Genomic DNA, 12,241 nt, shown 5'->3' with positions numbered 1-12,241 from the left:
CCAAACCACTGCGCCACCCAGGGATCCCTAGAACTTCTAGTTTAGATTGCATCTCATTCAATTGATTTTTAATTTCTGCCTGATTGGATCTAAATTCTGCAGTCATGAAGTCTCTTGAGTCCTTTATGCTTTTTTCTAGAGCCACCAGTATCTGTATAATAGAGCTTCTGAATTGGCTTTCTGACATTGAATTGTAATCCAGATTTTGTAACTCTGTAGGAGAGAGGACTGTTTCTGATTATTTGTTTTGAGGTGAGGTTTTACCTCTAGTCATTTTGCTCAGTGCAGAGTGACCAAAAACAAGTTGTATTGGGAAAAGGAGAAAAAGAGAGAGAAGTAAAGAAAAGAGAAAAAGAAAAAAAAGAAGAAAAAAAGGAAAAAAGAGAAGAAAAAGAGAAAGAAAAAGAAGGAAAGGCAAGAAAAGGGTGGGGGAAGCAATCAGAAATCAAAAAGACTAAAAAAAAACACGGGGGAGTATCTTCTGATTCTGTATACTTTAAGTCTCTTGACTTCCCCTGGAACTTGTCTGTCTAGCTGGTCTTCTGAGGGAGGGGCCTGTTGTGCTGATTTTCAGGTGTTAGCACTTGGGGGAGCTGCTCTGCCCCCTGCCTGGTGCAGGGCTCAGTGGGGGTTGTTTACCCTGAGAGGCCGCAGGAGGAACAACCCCAGTGGCTGTGGCAGCTCTGGAAACCTGGCTTCAGCTCCCACAGGAACTACTCTGTCTGCAGGACCTGGAGGCTCTGGGGGCGTGGCCGCTGATCTGCTCAGCTTGGGGCAGGAGCGTCCTTGCTGTCCTGAGCCCTCCTGGCCTCTACCTCTTCCGGGGGGAGGCCAGATCCTGGGCTGTGTTCCGGCGCCCTGTGTTCCTGGTCTGCTCTGTGGGATTCGTGCTCTCGGGCACACAGTCCCCTCCGCGGAGCCGTGCCCAAGCCCCTCAGAGCTGCTCCCAGAGCCGCGAAGCTCCCTCCGCATGGAGCCTCTTCCTCTGCCGGAACCACCACCACTGAGCTGCTCCCATGGCCAGGCAGCCCCCTACGCAGAGCCGCTGCGGGAACCCATCTGAGCTGCTCCGGGTCCCCTGTGCTCGCTGCAGCCCTTAGGGATCTCGGCGCACTCTCCTGAGCATGCTGCAGGTGTCTGTTAGTGTCCCAGGGAGCCTGAGGGCTTCCCTGCCCTCCTGGGGTCCTGCTCTAACTTCCTGCAGGCGCCTTTCTGCCCGGGAAGATTGGTGCAGCTCCCGCTTCTCCGGGACAGAGCTTTCCTGTCCTGGAGACACTGGCCCTGGCCTCAGCCTGGCTCCTTGCAGGGCCCCTCCCCCTTGGAGGCCTTTTGTTTCTTTATTTCTTTTTCCCCATCTTCCTATCTTGATAGAAGCATGAACTCTTCTCACTGTAACGTTTCAGCTGTTCTCTCTTTAAATCTCAGGCCCAATTCATAGATTTTCAGGATGATTTAAAGGTTATCTAGGTACTTTGGTGGGGACAGGTGATTTGGGGACCCTACTCTTCTGCCATCTTGCCCCTCCTCTCCTCTGCAAGTATTAGATAATGCAATTAGACAAGAAAAATCACTGGCTGCATCTTGTAATGGATGGGAATGGACAGGTAGTCATTCTAAAAGGTGCAAATACAGAATCCAGCAATACATAGTCCAGTCCTGGTGCAGCCATAACAGAAGAAAACTCCCCAATTGTATGAATAATCCATGATCCTACTGATGACTAATGAGGGGATGAGATATTTCTGGAAACTTCTATGAATAAGTAAATGAAAACCCAAGAATCCTGAGATGTCAGGAGTCAGATCCACACCTGCCAGTCCCAGTCATGAACTTCAGTGCAAAGACATTCTGTGTCCCACCCTGAATGGGGATGTCTTTTTTATGTCTTTTTGGAACTTGGTCTAGAAAGGGTTGCTGTGAGTGACTTGAGGATAGAAGGAAAGGAGGATCCCTTCCTCCGAGGCAGTACCCTGGCTGGACCAACCTCAGACACAACATAGAGCCCAGAGATCCTCTGGAGCTGAGCTGCTTACAAGGACAGACGTGTTTGTAGGTTCCTGTACATCAGCCTCCTCCCAGGAAAGCAGGGGTTCAGGGCATCTCATGGCTTTCCTGGTGACAGGAACTCTGTTACACTGAGTGTCACTGGTATTACTTATTGATGGGGATTATGCTATTTGGATATTATAATGCTGAGGGTGACCCTGACTTGGGAGTGAGAGGGAGGCCTGGAAACTGAAGAGAAATCTCTATGAAAGAGGAGGAGAGAAGGGTGTCCCAAACACGTACACACACACACACACACACACACACACACACAGACACACACATCTAGAATGAGAAAAATCTCCATGCATGCTAACTATACTTTTCCTTAGAGGCTAAGCATGAGGACAAGTGTCCCCTGTCCCTCTTATGCCTTTTCTACTATCGAGGGTTGATCTCCATGCACACCCATCCCAGAGCAGGATTCCTGTCAGACTTCCCAGAGTCCTGGAGCCCGGAGCTAAAGAAGGCCAGTGTCTGGAACGTCACTTCCCCTCAGGAGGTTGGAATTGACACAAGGACAAGGAACTTGGTGCAGATGGACTCTGATAACACATCCTGTGAAAAGGAAGATTGAGTCTTTTGCAGCAGGAGATGTCTATCCATTTTCATCCCTGCAAACACAAGTCTCACAGCTGAGGGGTCTCCAGGTCCCAGGAAGCACAGCACAACAGGGACCACACATTCCCCTTTTCCTGCTCCTCCAACTTCACTGACATACCTCACTGTGCCACAGGACCACTGGGGACTCCCTGGGGTGGCCTTGAGGGGACATTTGTAAAGGAGCTAATGAATGTGACTTCATGGATGGAGGGAAAGTGTGTGGCTGAGTGAGTGTCCTGATGATTTTTGAAACAAATATTCTCCAAAACAAGAAAAATAGTGTATGTGAAAATGTAAATCCACTGTCTCCTGTGCCGACTATGTCAACACTGACCTTCCGTGGGGCCCCAGTGATGCTGAAGGTGAAAAATTAAATACACAAGTAGGTCCTATGTGCCAACCCTCAAAGCCTGAAAGAACATCCATTTGTGGGAAATACTATCACGTCATTGCCATATTACAGAGATTGACCAGGCTGGTGGCGTGTGTGAACTACATCGAGGATGAGATCAGGAGTCAGATGGTGAAGGGATTCCATGTTGGTCCAAGTTCTGCTACTTCTCCTTAGAGATGGACCATGGAGACCGGAAATGACACCAAGAGCATTGTCACTTTTCTCTGAATTCCTGATGTGGACACAGAGTTCAGACCAGAAGAGCCAGAGACACTGGAGCCTGAAGCACAAGGGAAAGGAGAGAAGAGGGGTATGGAGGTGGAGGTGTTGTCAGGGAGTCTGAAGAAGCTGTGACTATTTATCAGTTGGCTCAGAGGGAGGGGAAATTTTGTCTGTGATCAAGGTGGGTCTTAACATACAGGCTATGGTTGTGTCCTCAGTCACACAAGAGTCACATTTTATGCCATGAGATATGGGTATGAGCCTGACTGTTTTGGCCCCATTTTCAGTTGAGCACCTTATTGTGAGATCTTAAAAACTACTATTCGGTCTGCCCCTGGTTCCCGGATCCTGAAAACCCCCATCTATTCCTAAGTGACAAGAGCACTGGGAGCATCTTTGTTTGAATGAAGGGACTCTGGATGGGCTCCTGGGTGGCTCCCAGATGGAGCTGGTCCCTAGAGAGATCAAGCCCTGGTCAGAGGCTGGGAACATACACCTGCCTAGCCCCATCCTTGAGAGAGAGAGAGAGAATGAGCTCCAGGAGGGTGAACATATCCCTGCCAGGAGAGCGACTGCCCAGGTGTGTGTGTGGAGGGTCCCCCTGCAGGGCCCAGGGGATGCACAGTGCCCCTTGCTGGTTACATGTCCCTCTCAGGGTCCTCAGTGTCCTGAGGTTAACTTCCAGAGCTCTGTCACCAGCACTCAGCAGTGACCTGGACTGTGTGGAGCACCCTGCGGGGTCTGATATAAAGAACATTGGATACAGGGTCTGTGATCTGAAAGCGTCCCATATGGAGGGAAGAGTCATCCTGAAATAAGCACCCCTGTGAGTATGGGAATATCTACAAAACAAGTCATGCAAACGACTGAGCCTATGCCACCCCTTGGGACATTTAGGGAGCTGCTCAGAGGAGGGCCTTTCAGTTCACCTCAAGAACGCAGTGACCATTTTCTGCACATAGTCATAGAAGAAAAAAAAATCAAAGCCGGGCAGAAAGATCCTCAAACTAGGATGGAAGGCAGTGATTTCACAGAAGCACGAGCATCTGGTGGCGATGTGGCCCTGTGATGGGAAGGCGGACAGAACAGGGCAGGACTGAAGATACAAAGTTGTCAGGGCTGAGCAACTGAGGCAGGAACACAGCAGGTGGGGTTGCAGGTGGTTGTACTCCCAGGAGCTGCTCAGGCCTTTGTAGCTGTAAGAAGGTGAGGAGAGAGGGGGAAGAGGATAGTGTGAGCTGGGGTCTCTGCTATGCCAGGCCCTTCAGAGGTGCTGCTGTCACTGCAGGGGAGCCTCAGGTAGGGAGAGGCTTCTCTCTGCATGAAGGAGTAGAAGATCTGGGGAAGGAGCACAAACACTGAATTCCTAGCTCAGAAATGGGAGAGCCTGGCCTTCAGGAGCAGTGCCCACGGCCCAAGACTTTTTTGCAGGCCAGATGAGCACGTCCCAGGGCAGGTGTGGCTGTGTAGGGGGGTGCAGGAGCCTGGAACTGACCCAGAACCCCTCCCAGGTGCAGGACGGGTTACAGGAGTCCTGGAGGCAGTGTCTGTCAGTCCAGGCTGGCTCCCTGGGGCCATCCCTTCAGTGTCCCTGCATCATGAGGGTGAATGAATCCTCCTCGCTTTTCTAGGTTTCCAGGGGTGAACCGCGTGTCAGATGAGGTGAGACCTGCCCCTCCTCATCTTCCCATGGGAATGTTGTAGGAGAGCTCAAGACCATAAGCATGTGTTTGGGGGAGATGTTTGCAATCCTTCACACCCCAGGGGAGAAGGAGTGATGGAGGAGCATGAACTGAATGTCCAAGGTGAGGCTGCAGTGCCTAATACACTAGACATCATGAAGAGGGAGGCTGGAGAAGGACACGAACTTCTCCCCCCACCTGATATCCCAGGACCCCAGGCACAGGGAGGCAGAGCTAGGGGTCTCTCTCATCTCTTCAGCCTCCCCAGGAGGAGTATCTCTGTATTCTCAGCAATGCTTCCCACTCCTACTTCCTCTCCCTGGTGTCTATCATGGGGAGGGGCTAGTCGGGACAGCTGTCTCCTCCCAGGGGACAAACCCATAGCTAAACTAAAAATTGTAGAACTCACCTGGGGTCACACACAGAGGTCATGATAGAGACAGAACGAGCCTGTGGCCTCCCCACCAGGCGTGTGGACAGAGGCTCAGCTGACAGAGAAGGAGCTGGGGTGAGAGACAGAGACAGAGAGAGACAGAGAGACCAGGCCTCAAGGACCCACCTTGGAGTCCATGGGGGCAGCCCCTCCCCATGTTGACAGCTGCTGTCATCTCTCCCTCTGGCAGTGAGCACCAGTGCAGGGCCCAGGCAGGTGGATCCATTTCAGTGGGTTTCAGGCCTGGCCAGCTCTGAGCAGGTACACAGTGCCCCCTGCTGACAGCCTCAGGAGATCATTCATGAGGAAGAGAACAGAACAAAAAAAAGGTAGCCTATTTTTGGTTTCCACAAGCAAAGGAGCAGAGAAACGGTAACTTGAGTCGCTCTAGAGTTTCCTTTTTTCAAATTCTTCTCTTTTCTTTTTCAGTTCTACAATACGTTTGGTATATTTTGATTAATTCTATTTCAAATCTGCATTTCTATCTTTTCCATTTGACTGAAGATTGGGATCAGGAGAATAGGCGCCCAGACCCTGGTACAGATGCCCCAAACTCTGCTTCTTGAGCCCCACTGCCAGGCATAAGGAATTTAACCCTTCTAAGGTTCCCCCTGATCCTCAGGATGGGGTCTTCTATGCAAATCATTCCCTGTCCTGAGACCATGCAGGCCTCTATTTGGAGCCATGTCTGAGTGGCAGCTGAGCAAAGAAGAGTGCAGGAGTGGAGGCAGTTCATCCAGGATTGAGGCAGGAGCACCTGAAAGAGGCAGGGAGACAAGAAGAGCTCCCAGCTGAGGAACAGGGGCGAACCAGCGCTCTCTGGTGGAATGGGAGATATGTCCACCTTGGGCTCCATATGGTGCCCAGGGCTCTTGTCCCTCATCCCCCACTGCTCACTGTTCACCTTCTTCAGATTGGCTTCTTTCACTTAGAATTATGCATGGAAGTTTCCTCCCTATGCTTTTTGACTTGATAACTCCAATCGTTTCTTTAAGATCTTATTTATTTATTCTGAGAGACACAGACAGAGAAAGAAAGAGACACAAGCAGGGGGAGAAGCAGGCTCCATGGAGGGAGCCTGACGAGGGACTCAATCCCAGGTCCCTAGGACCACACCCTGGGCCAAAGGCGGCACTAAACCACTAAGCCACCCGACTGCCCCTACCCTCTATTTTTTTTTTAATTTTTATTTATTTATGATAGTCACAGAGAGAGAGAGAGAAAGAGAGGCAGAGACATAGGCAGAGGGAGAAGCAGGCTCCATGCACCAGGAGCCTGATGTGGGATTCGATCCCGGGTCTCCAGGATCGCGCCCTGGGCAAAAGGCAGGCGCCAAACCGCTGCGCCACCCAGGGATCCCCCCTACCCTCTATTTTTAAAGAGAATTTCCTTCTCCACTTTCATGTCTAGCTCTCTACCCAAGGTGTATGGTAACTTCTTGATGATCCTTTCTTTCCTTGAGTCCAAGCCTTAATGTCCCTTCCATTAAAAAGCATTACGGCAAGGGAGCCTTTGCACCAACTTACAGTTTGTCAGCTTTGGTTCTTGTCTCTCATATGAGTGTGAGCAGTTCACCTTGCAGATAGAAGGATTAATCCTGTCATTATGCTGTCTTTTCATTTAATCTGAAATGTGCACGGAAGATATAAGGAACTCTAGAAATTCAACAATTAGAACATAAAAGTCCACTTTTTATTAAACCAATTAAAGATCAGCAAGGGAGATATAGTGATAGCAAGTGTGCATGAGAAGATTTTACATTAGATGAAATCCATTTCTACATATGTATTAGGACAGAAAGAAGAACTGACCAAACATATAGAACCGGCCTGCTAAACTCCCATAAGAATAAAGACATAGACTATAATGCATAGATTTCATTTGTCCCAAGGAAATCCATGACGATGAATTGTTTTAAACAAAATAGGAAATAAATCCTGAAATAACAAAGATTGAATTGGAACACACAGGAAGCTAGATTCTTTTGGACAATCCGCCAAACCCTGGCTGTGGATCCAGGTGTCCTGAATTGTCTCTATTATTATTTAAAGAGGTTTACCCAGATGAGAATTTTGGCATTAGAGCAAATATATCTCCCTGATTTAATCACAATGGCACCTCTTTGCATTAGTGAATTGAACTGGGAACTATCTCCCAGAGATATTTCATATTGCTACTAAATTTATATTTTTTATTTATTTTTTTAATTTTTATTTATTTGTGATAGTCAGAGAGAGAGAGAGAGAGAGAGGGAGGGAGAGAGAATGAGGCAGAGACACAGGCAGAGGGAGAAGCAGGCTCCATGCACCAGGAGCCCGACGTGGGATTCGATCCCGGGTCTCCAGGATCACGCCCTGGGCCAAAGGCAGGCGCCAAACCGCTGCGCCACCCAGGGATCCCTAAATTTAAATGAAACATTTCTCTTTCTCCCTTGCAAAGGCTACACATTATTTTATTTTTTTAAAGACTTTATTTATGGGATCCCTGGGTGGCGCAGCGGTTTGGCGCCTGCCTTTGGCCCAGGGTGTGATCCTGGGGACCTGGATCAAATCCCACGTCGGGGTCCTGGTGCATGGAGCCTGCTTCTCCCTCTGCCTGTGTCTCTGCCTCTCTCTCTGTGTGTGTGTGTGTGTGTGACTATCATAAAAAAAAGACTTATTTATTTATTTATTTATTTATTCATTCATGAGAGACACACACAGAGAGAGAGAGAGGCAGAGACACAGGCAGAGGGAGAAGCAGGCTCCGTGCAGGGAGCCTGATGCGGGACTCGATCCCAGGTCTCCAGGATCAGGCCCCAAGCTGACGGCAGGTGCTAAACCACTGAGCCACCTAGGCTGCCCTCTACATTATTTTTATTCAAAATTAAGAGAGTAGTTAAACAAGATCTAACAAGAGTCAGGAAAGTTAATTTGTGATGCAAAGTGGGGCAAAGTATGGGAAAAATATATATATATAAACTCTACTTTTATTTCACAGGATTATATACCACTCATTGAAGAAGCCCTGGGAATTGTGTACTCAAATGGATGGTGCATTGGACTCTAAAATGAGAAGGAAAAAACAAACACAAAGAAACAACAACCACTAAACAAAGTGTGAGGTCCTTGAGGTGAGCTCCCAGGGCAGCTTACATATTTGACCCAGAGACAGGATTTTATGTTAAATACAGTACCTCCAGACAGTTTGGTTTCTCAAATCTGGACTCACTGCCAGTTTCCACTGGGGAACGTACACTGGTTATTGGAGAAATCTCTGTTATGGAGGGAGGCTCGTCATGAAATTCATCTATTTAATTACCTTTCTCCTTTGGAGGCAAGAGGCAGGCCCTGGGCTGGGATCAGCAGCAAGTGACACTCGGTGTTGAAAATATGCATCTAGAGGGGCCTGACTGACTCAGTCAGTAGAGGGTGGGACTCTAGATTTTGAGCTTGTAAGCATGAGCCCCACCTGGGTGTGGAGATTACTGAATAATTAAATCATAAAAGAAAAAATGAAAATAAACATATATGTGTAACATTTCCTAAAACATAATATGATGGTATGTGCTGTCATAGGGATGGCTTTCTACTTCTGTTCTACACGTTTGATAAGGGAAAATACTTGAGTCGATTCCTTTTCATTATAAGCTGAACTTGATCCTGATTTTCTCTAGCTTCCTAGGATCTCTGGGTACAAATTTGAAAACCAGCATGTTGATTTTTCTCCCACCTTTGGAAGTGCATTCAAACTGCCCTATATCCTGAAGTCCTGAAAAGTAAATGTGAATCCAACGATAGAACCTTCAGAGAAGTCACCAAAGCAGCTCATGTAGAGGTGGTTTTCATGCCAGTAGATCTATGGGACAGACAGAGATTACCAGACACATTTGAACTACAAACCAGGAAAGTCTGTCAGATTGTCACAGACTTCTGTCACTCTACCTGAAGACGACATGAGCTTGACATCAAGAAATCTTCTCCACTGGTTGCCCTCAGAACTCAGCAACTGCCTACAATTTCATTTGATCATTTACCATCCTTTTTCCCCCCTACAAATGCTTCTTGTTTAATACCTGATTTCTTGAACCACAAGCCTGACTTTGAGAATGCACCTCCATCAACCCCTTCTGAAATGAGTTTAAATAAACTGGCCTATCGTCAGGAGAGGGTCAACAAAATGAACAATCTGCTAGCATAAGTTTTAACACATGTATCCTTGGGAAATTTCAGAGAAGAGAGGGAACTGGCTAAAGATAGGCTGCCCCAGATTGAACCCCATTGGCATGAACATTAGTTTCACTTTAAACAAATGAAACTCAGCAGATTTAGGAAAAGCTCTTTAATCCCCCCAAACTGCCAGCTTGTATCAGGAAGAGAGCTATTACCAGGCTCCCTCTTTACCTAAGTCATGTATCTACACAGCAGGACAACCTCTCTTTTCCAAACAACTCCTCTCACCTTCCCTCTAATGCACTTTCTCCTCTTTGGTTATCAGACCCCTGCCCCTCTCCTTCACTCACATATGTGTCATGGTGCCTGACTGTCTTTGGAATTCTCCACGTCTGTGTGGATACCCAATATGTAGGCTATGAAATTTGATTTTCTCTTGTTAATCTGCCAAATGTCAATTAGATTCTTATTAAAACAGAGGGGCCTGAAGAGCACAGGAAATACTTACCTCCACAGCAATAGGCACTGGTGAAGTTTCATCAAGGTCAGCCAAGAGTAACCAGAGATGTGCATCACTAGGACTCCTGATCAACATTTCCCTGGATCAGGGGCTGATCCTATATCCTGGAAACATGATGTAGACGTCATCCTGCATCAGATATGGATCCTCACACTGTCCTAGCTGGTGGAGGCTCCTCCCCACACTGATCCCAAGAAACCCACCTCCTTCCCCTCCTTCCAACTCTCATCCCAGTCCTGGCATCCTCTATGTCATGAGGACTCTGACTTTCCTCATCATCATCCCCTTGTTCAGAACTCCTAGTCTGACTGGGACAGAGTCCATACGCCTGCCACGTCCCCCCTACATGCTCACTCCCTGCTCCATCACTATCCGGACAGGACTGGGGTGTCATTGTGGGACATCACATTCTGGGGTTCCCTGGGAACTCCTCCAATGCTCCAACTCCACCCCACCAAGCTCACCCAACCTCAGTATCCAGGGACAAGCTTTCCTTATTATACGTATTCTGTGTCCTCTCTCTTCCCCCAGACACTGTCAGCTCCTTGATCATGGGGACTCTGCCATGTTCACTAGTGTCCCACATCCCTAGGCTCACATGGGGCACATACAAGGTGTTCAGTACGTGGTGTGAATGCACACTGTAAGGACAGTGCTCCATCCTCAGTCAGACGCAGGTGGACTCTGTGTCTCCTGTTCTGTCCTGACTTGTCACAGTGATACAGGATTGCCGATCCCAATGGCCAAGAACAAATTCTCAAGATATATAATGGTGGTAACAAGTGATTTTATTATAGCAGGAACAGGACCTGTGGGCAGAAAGCTGCACTGGGATTGTGAGGAGGGACTGATGATATGCTTTTTAATAAGTGGAGGTCGGGGATAGTGTAAAACTCTAAGGAATTTGGAAGCAAGGCTTTCAGGACCTTCATGATCTAGATGCTGTTAAGGTGAGGTTATTCTCAATATTTACTAAAGATAAACATTAAGGCACGAAGGCAGCCATGAGTTCCTTGAGCAACTCACTCTCTGCATATATGTCAGGTCTCTAACAGTGGGCTGCAGGCTGTAAGGACATTTAATTTAATCTACATTTTCTTGTCTTTCTTTCTTCATCAACAGACTGTGAACAGAGCATCATGCTCCTGACAACAAGGAATTTTTCCTCAATATGAGAAAACCATAGAATATGTTTGAGCCAAGGACAGGGTGCAGGGGCTGAAGTGAAGAGAATCAGGATCATTTTGGAGCCAAAGTTCCCTCACGTTGACCACAGACTGCAGTTTACACCAAACAAAGGGGGAAGCTGAATTGGCCAAACAGTGAGTGTTGCAAAGCAAAATTAATTTCTGGGGGGAGAGCAGGTTTGTGTCTCACTTCCTCCTTGGCCCAGAGCACTGTGTGACCATCGAGGTTGTCATCTAAGGACTGGCAGTAATAATCAGCCTCGTCCTCATCCTGGAGCCCAGTGATGGCCAGTGTGGCTGAATTGCCAGAGCTGAAGCCAGAGAATCGATCTGGGACCCCCGAGGGTCGATTGCTATCACCATAGATGATAGTTTCAGGGGACTTTCCTGGGAGCTGCTGGTACCATTGTACAGCATAACCACTGCCGATTTGGGTGCTATTTCCAGTACAAGAGATGGTGACCGTCTGTCCCAGGGCCGCAGACACTGAGGGCAGCGGAGTCAGCACAGCCTGGGCCCAGGACGCTGCAACAGGGAGAGACACAGAGAGGGTGATGCTGGGGCCTGGAGACAAGAGGAGGAAGCATGTCCCCACATGTCCTCCCAGGGCCCTTCCAATGTCCCCACATCCAGTCACCTGTGCAGTGAGCGAGGAGTGTGAGGAGGAGAGGGGACCAGGCCATCGTGGAGGTCATTACTGATCCTGCCTTCAGTGTTCCCACAGATGAGCAGAGCCTCTTCTCATCTCTCTCTTCCCCTCTTCATCCTCTCTGGGAGGGAGGACCCGTCCATGCAGATGAGACCCTGGCATTTGACACCCACCTGGCCTTGGGTCAGGTCCCTCTGCCTGAGATGACAGGGGCATGGGCAAGGGAGGGGCTGTGTAAGGCCAGAGAGCTGTGATCTCTGAGCAGAGGGCACAAGCAGTGCCAGGTGGCAGGTCCCAACTCTGATCACCCTGACTCTTCAGAAATGGAACCAGAATGCACCCTGGTTTCCAGAC

The 12,241-nt window shown here is 48.5% G+C and overlaps 1 gene segment (V, D, J or C); it reads right to left on the bottom strand.

Annotated features, from left to right (window-relative positions):
* Positions 1-4,293: 4,293 nt before the first annotated feature.
* On the bottom strand, positions 4,294-11,921 carry LOC119869112. The segment is given in 3 exon segments: positions 4,294-4,461; positions 11,429-11,763; positions 11,876-11,921. Coding segments are annotated over 3 exon segments (549 nt in total).
* Positions 11,922-12,241: the final 320 nt, after the last annotated feature.

The sequence above is a fragment of the Canis lupus genome, chromosome 26, assembly GCF_011100685.1.
Source record: "Canis lupus familiaris isolate Mischka breed German Shepherd chromosome 26, alternate assembly UU_Cfam_GSD_1.0, whole genome shotgun sequence".
Classification (NCBI taxonomy): domain Eukaryota; kingdom Metazoa; phylum Chordata; class Mammalia; order Carnivora; family Canidae; genus Canis; species Canis lupus.
Note: the sequence above shows the minus strand (reverse complement) of the source record. Positions and strands in the feature narration are given on the sequence as shown.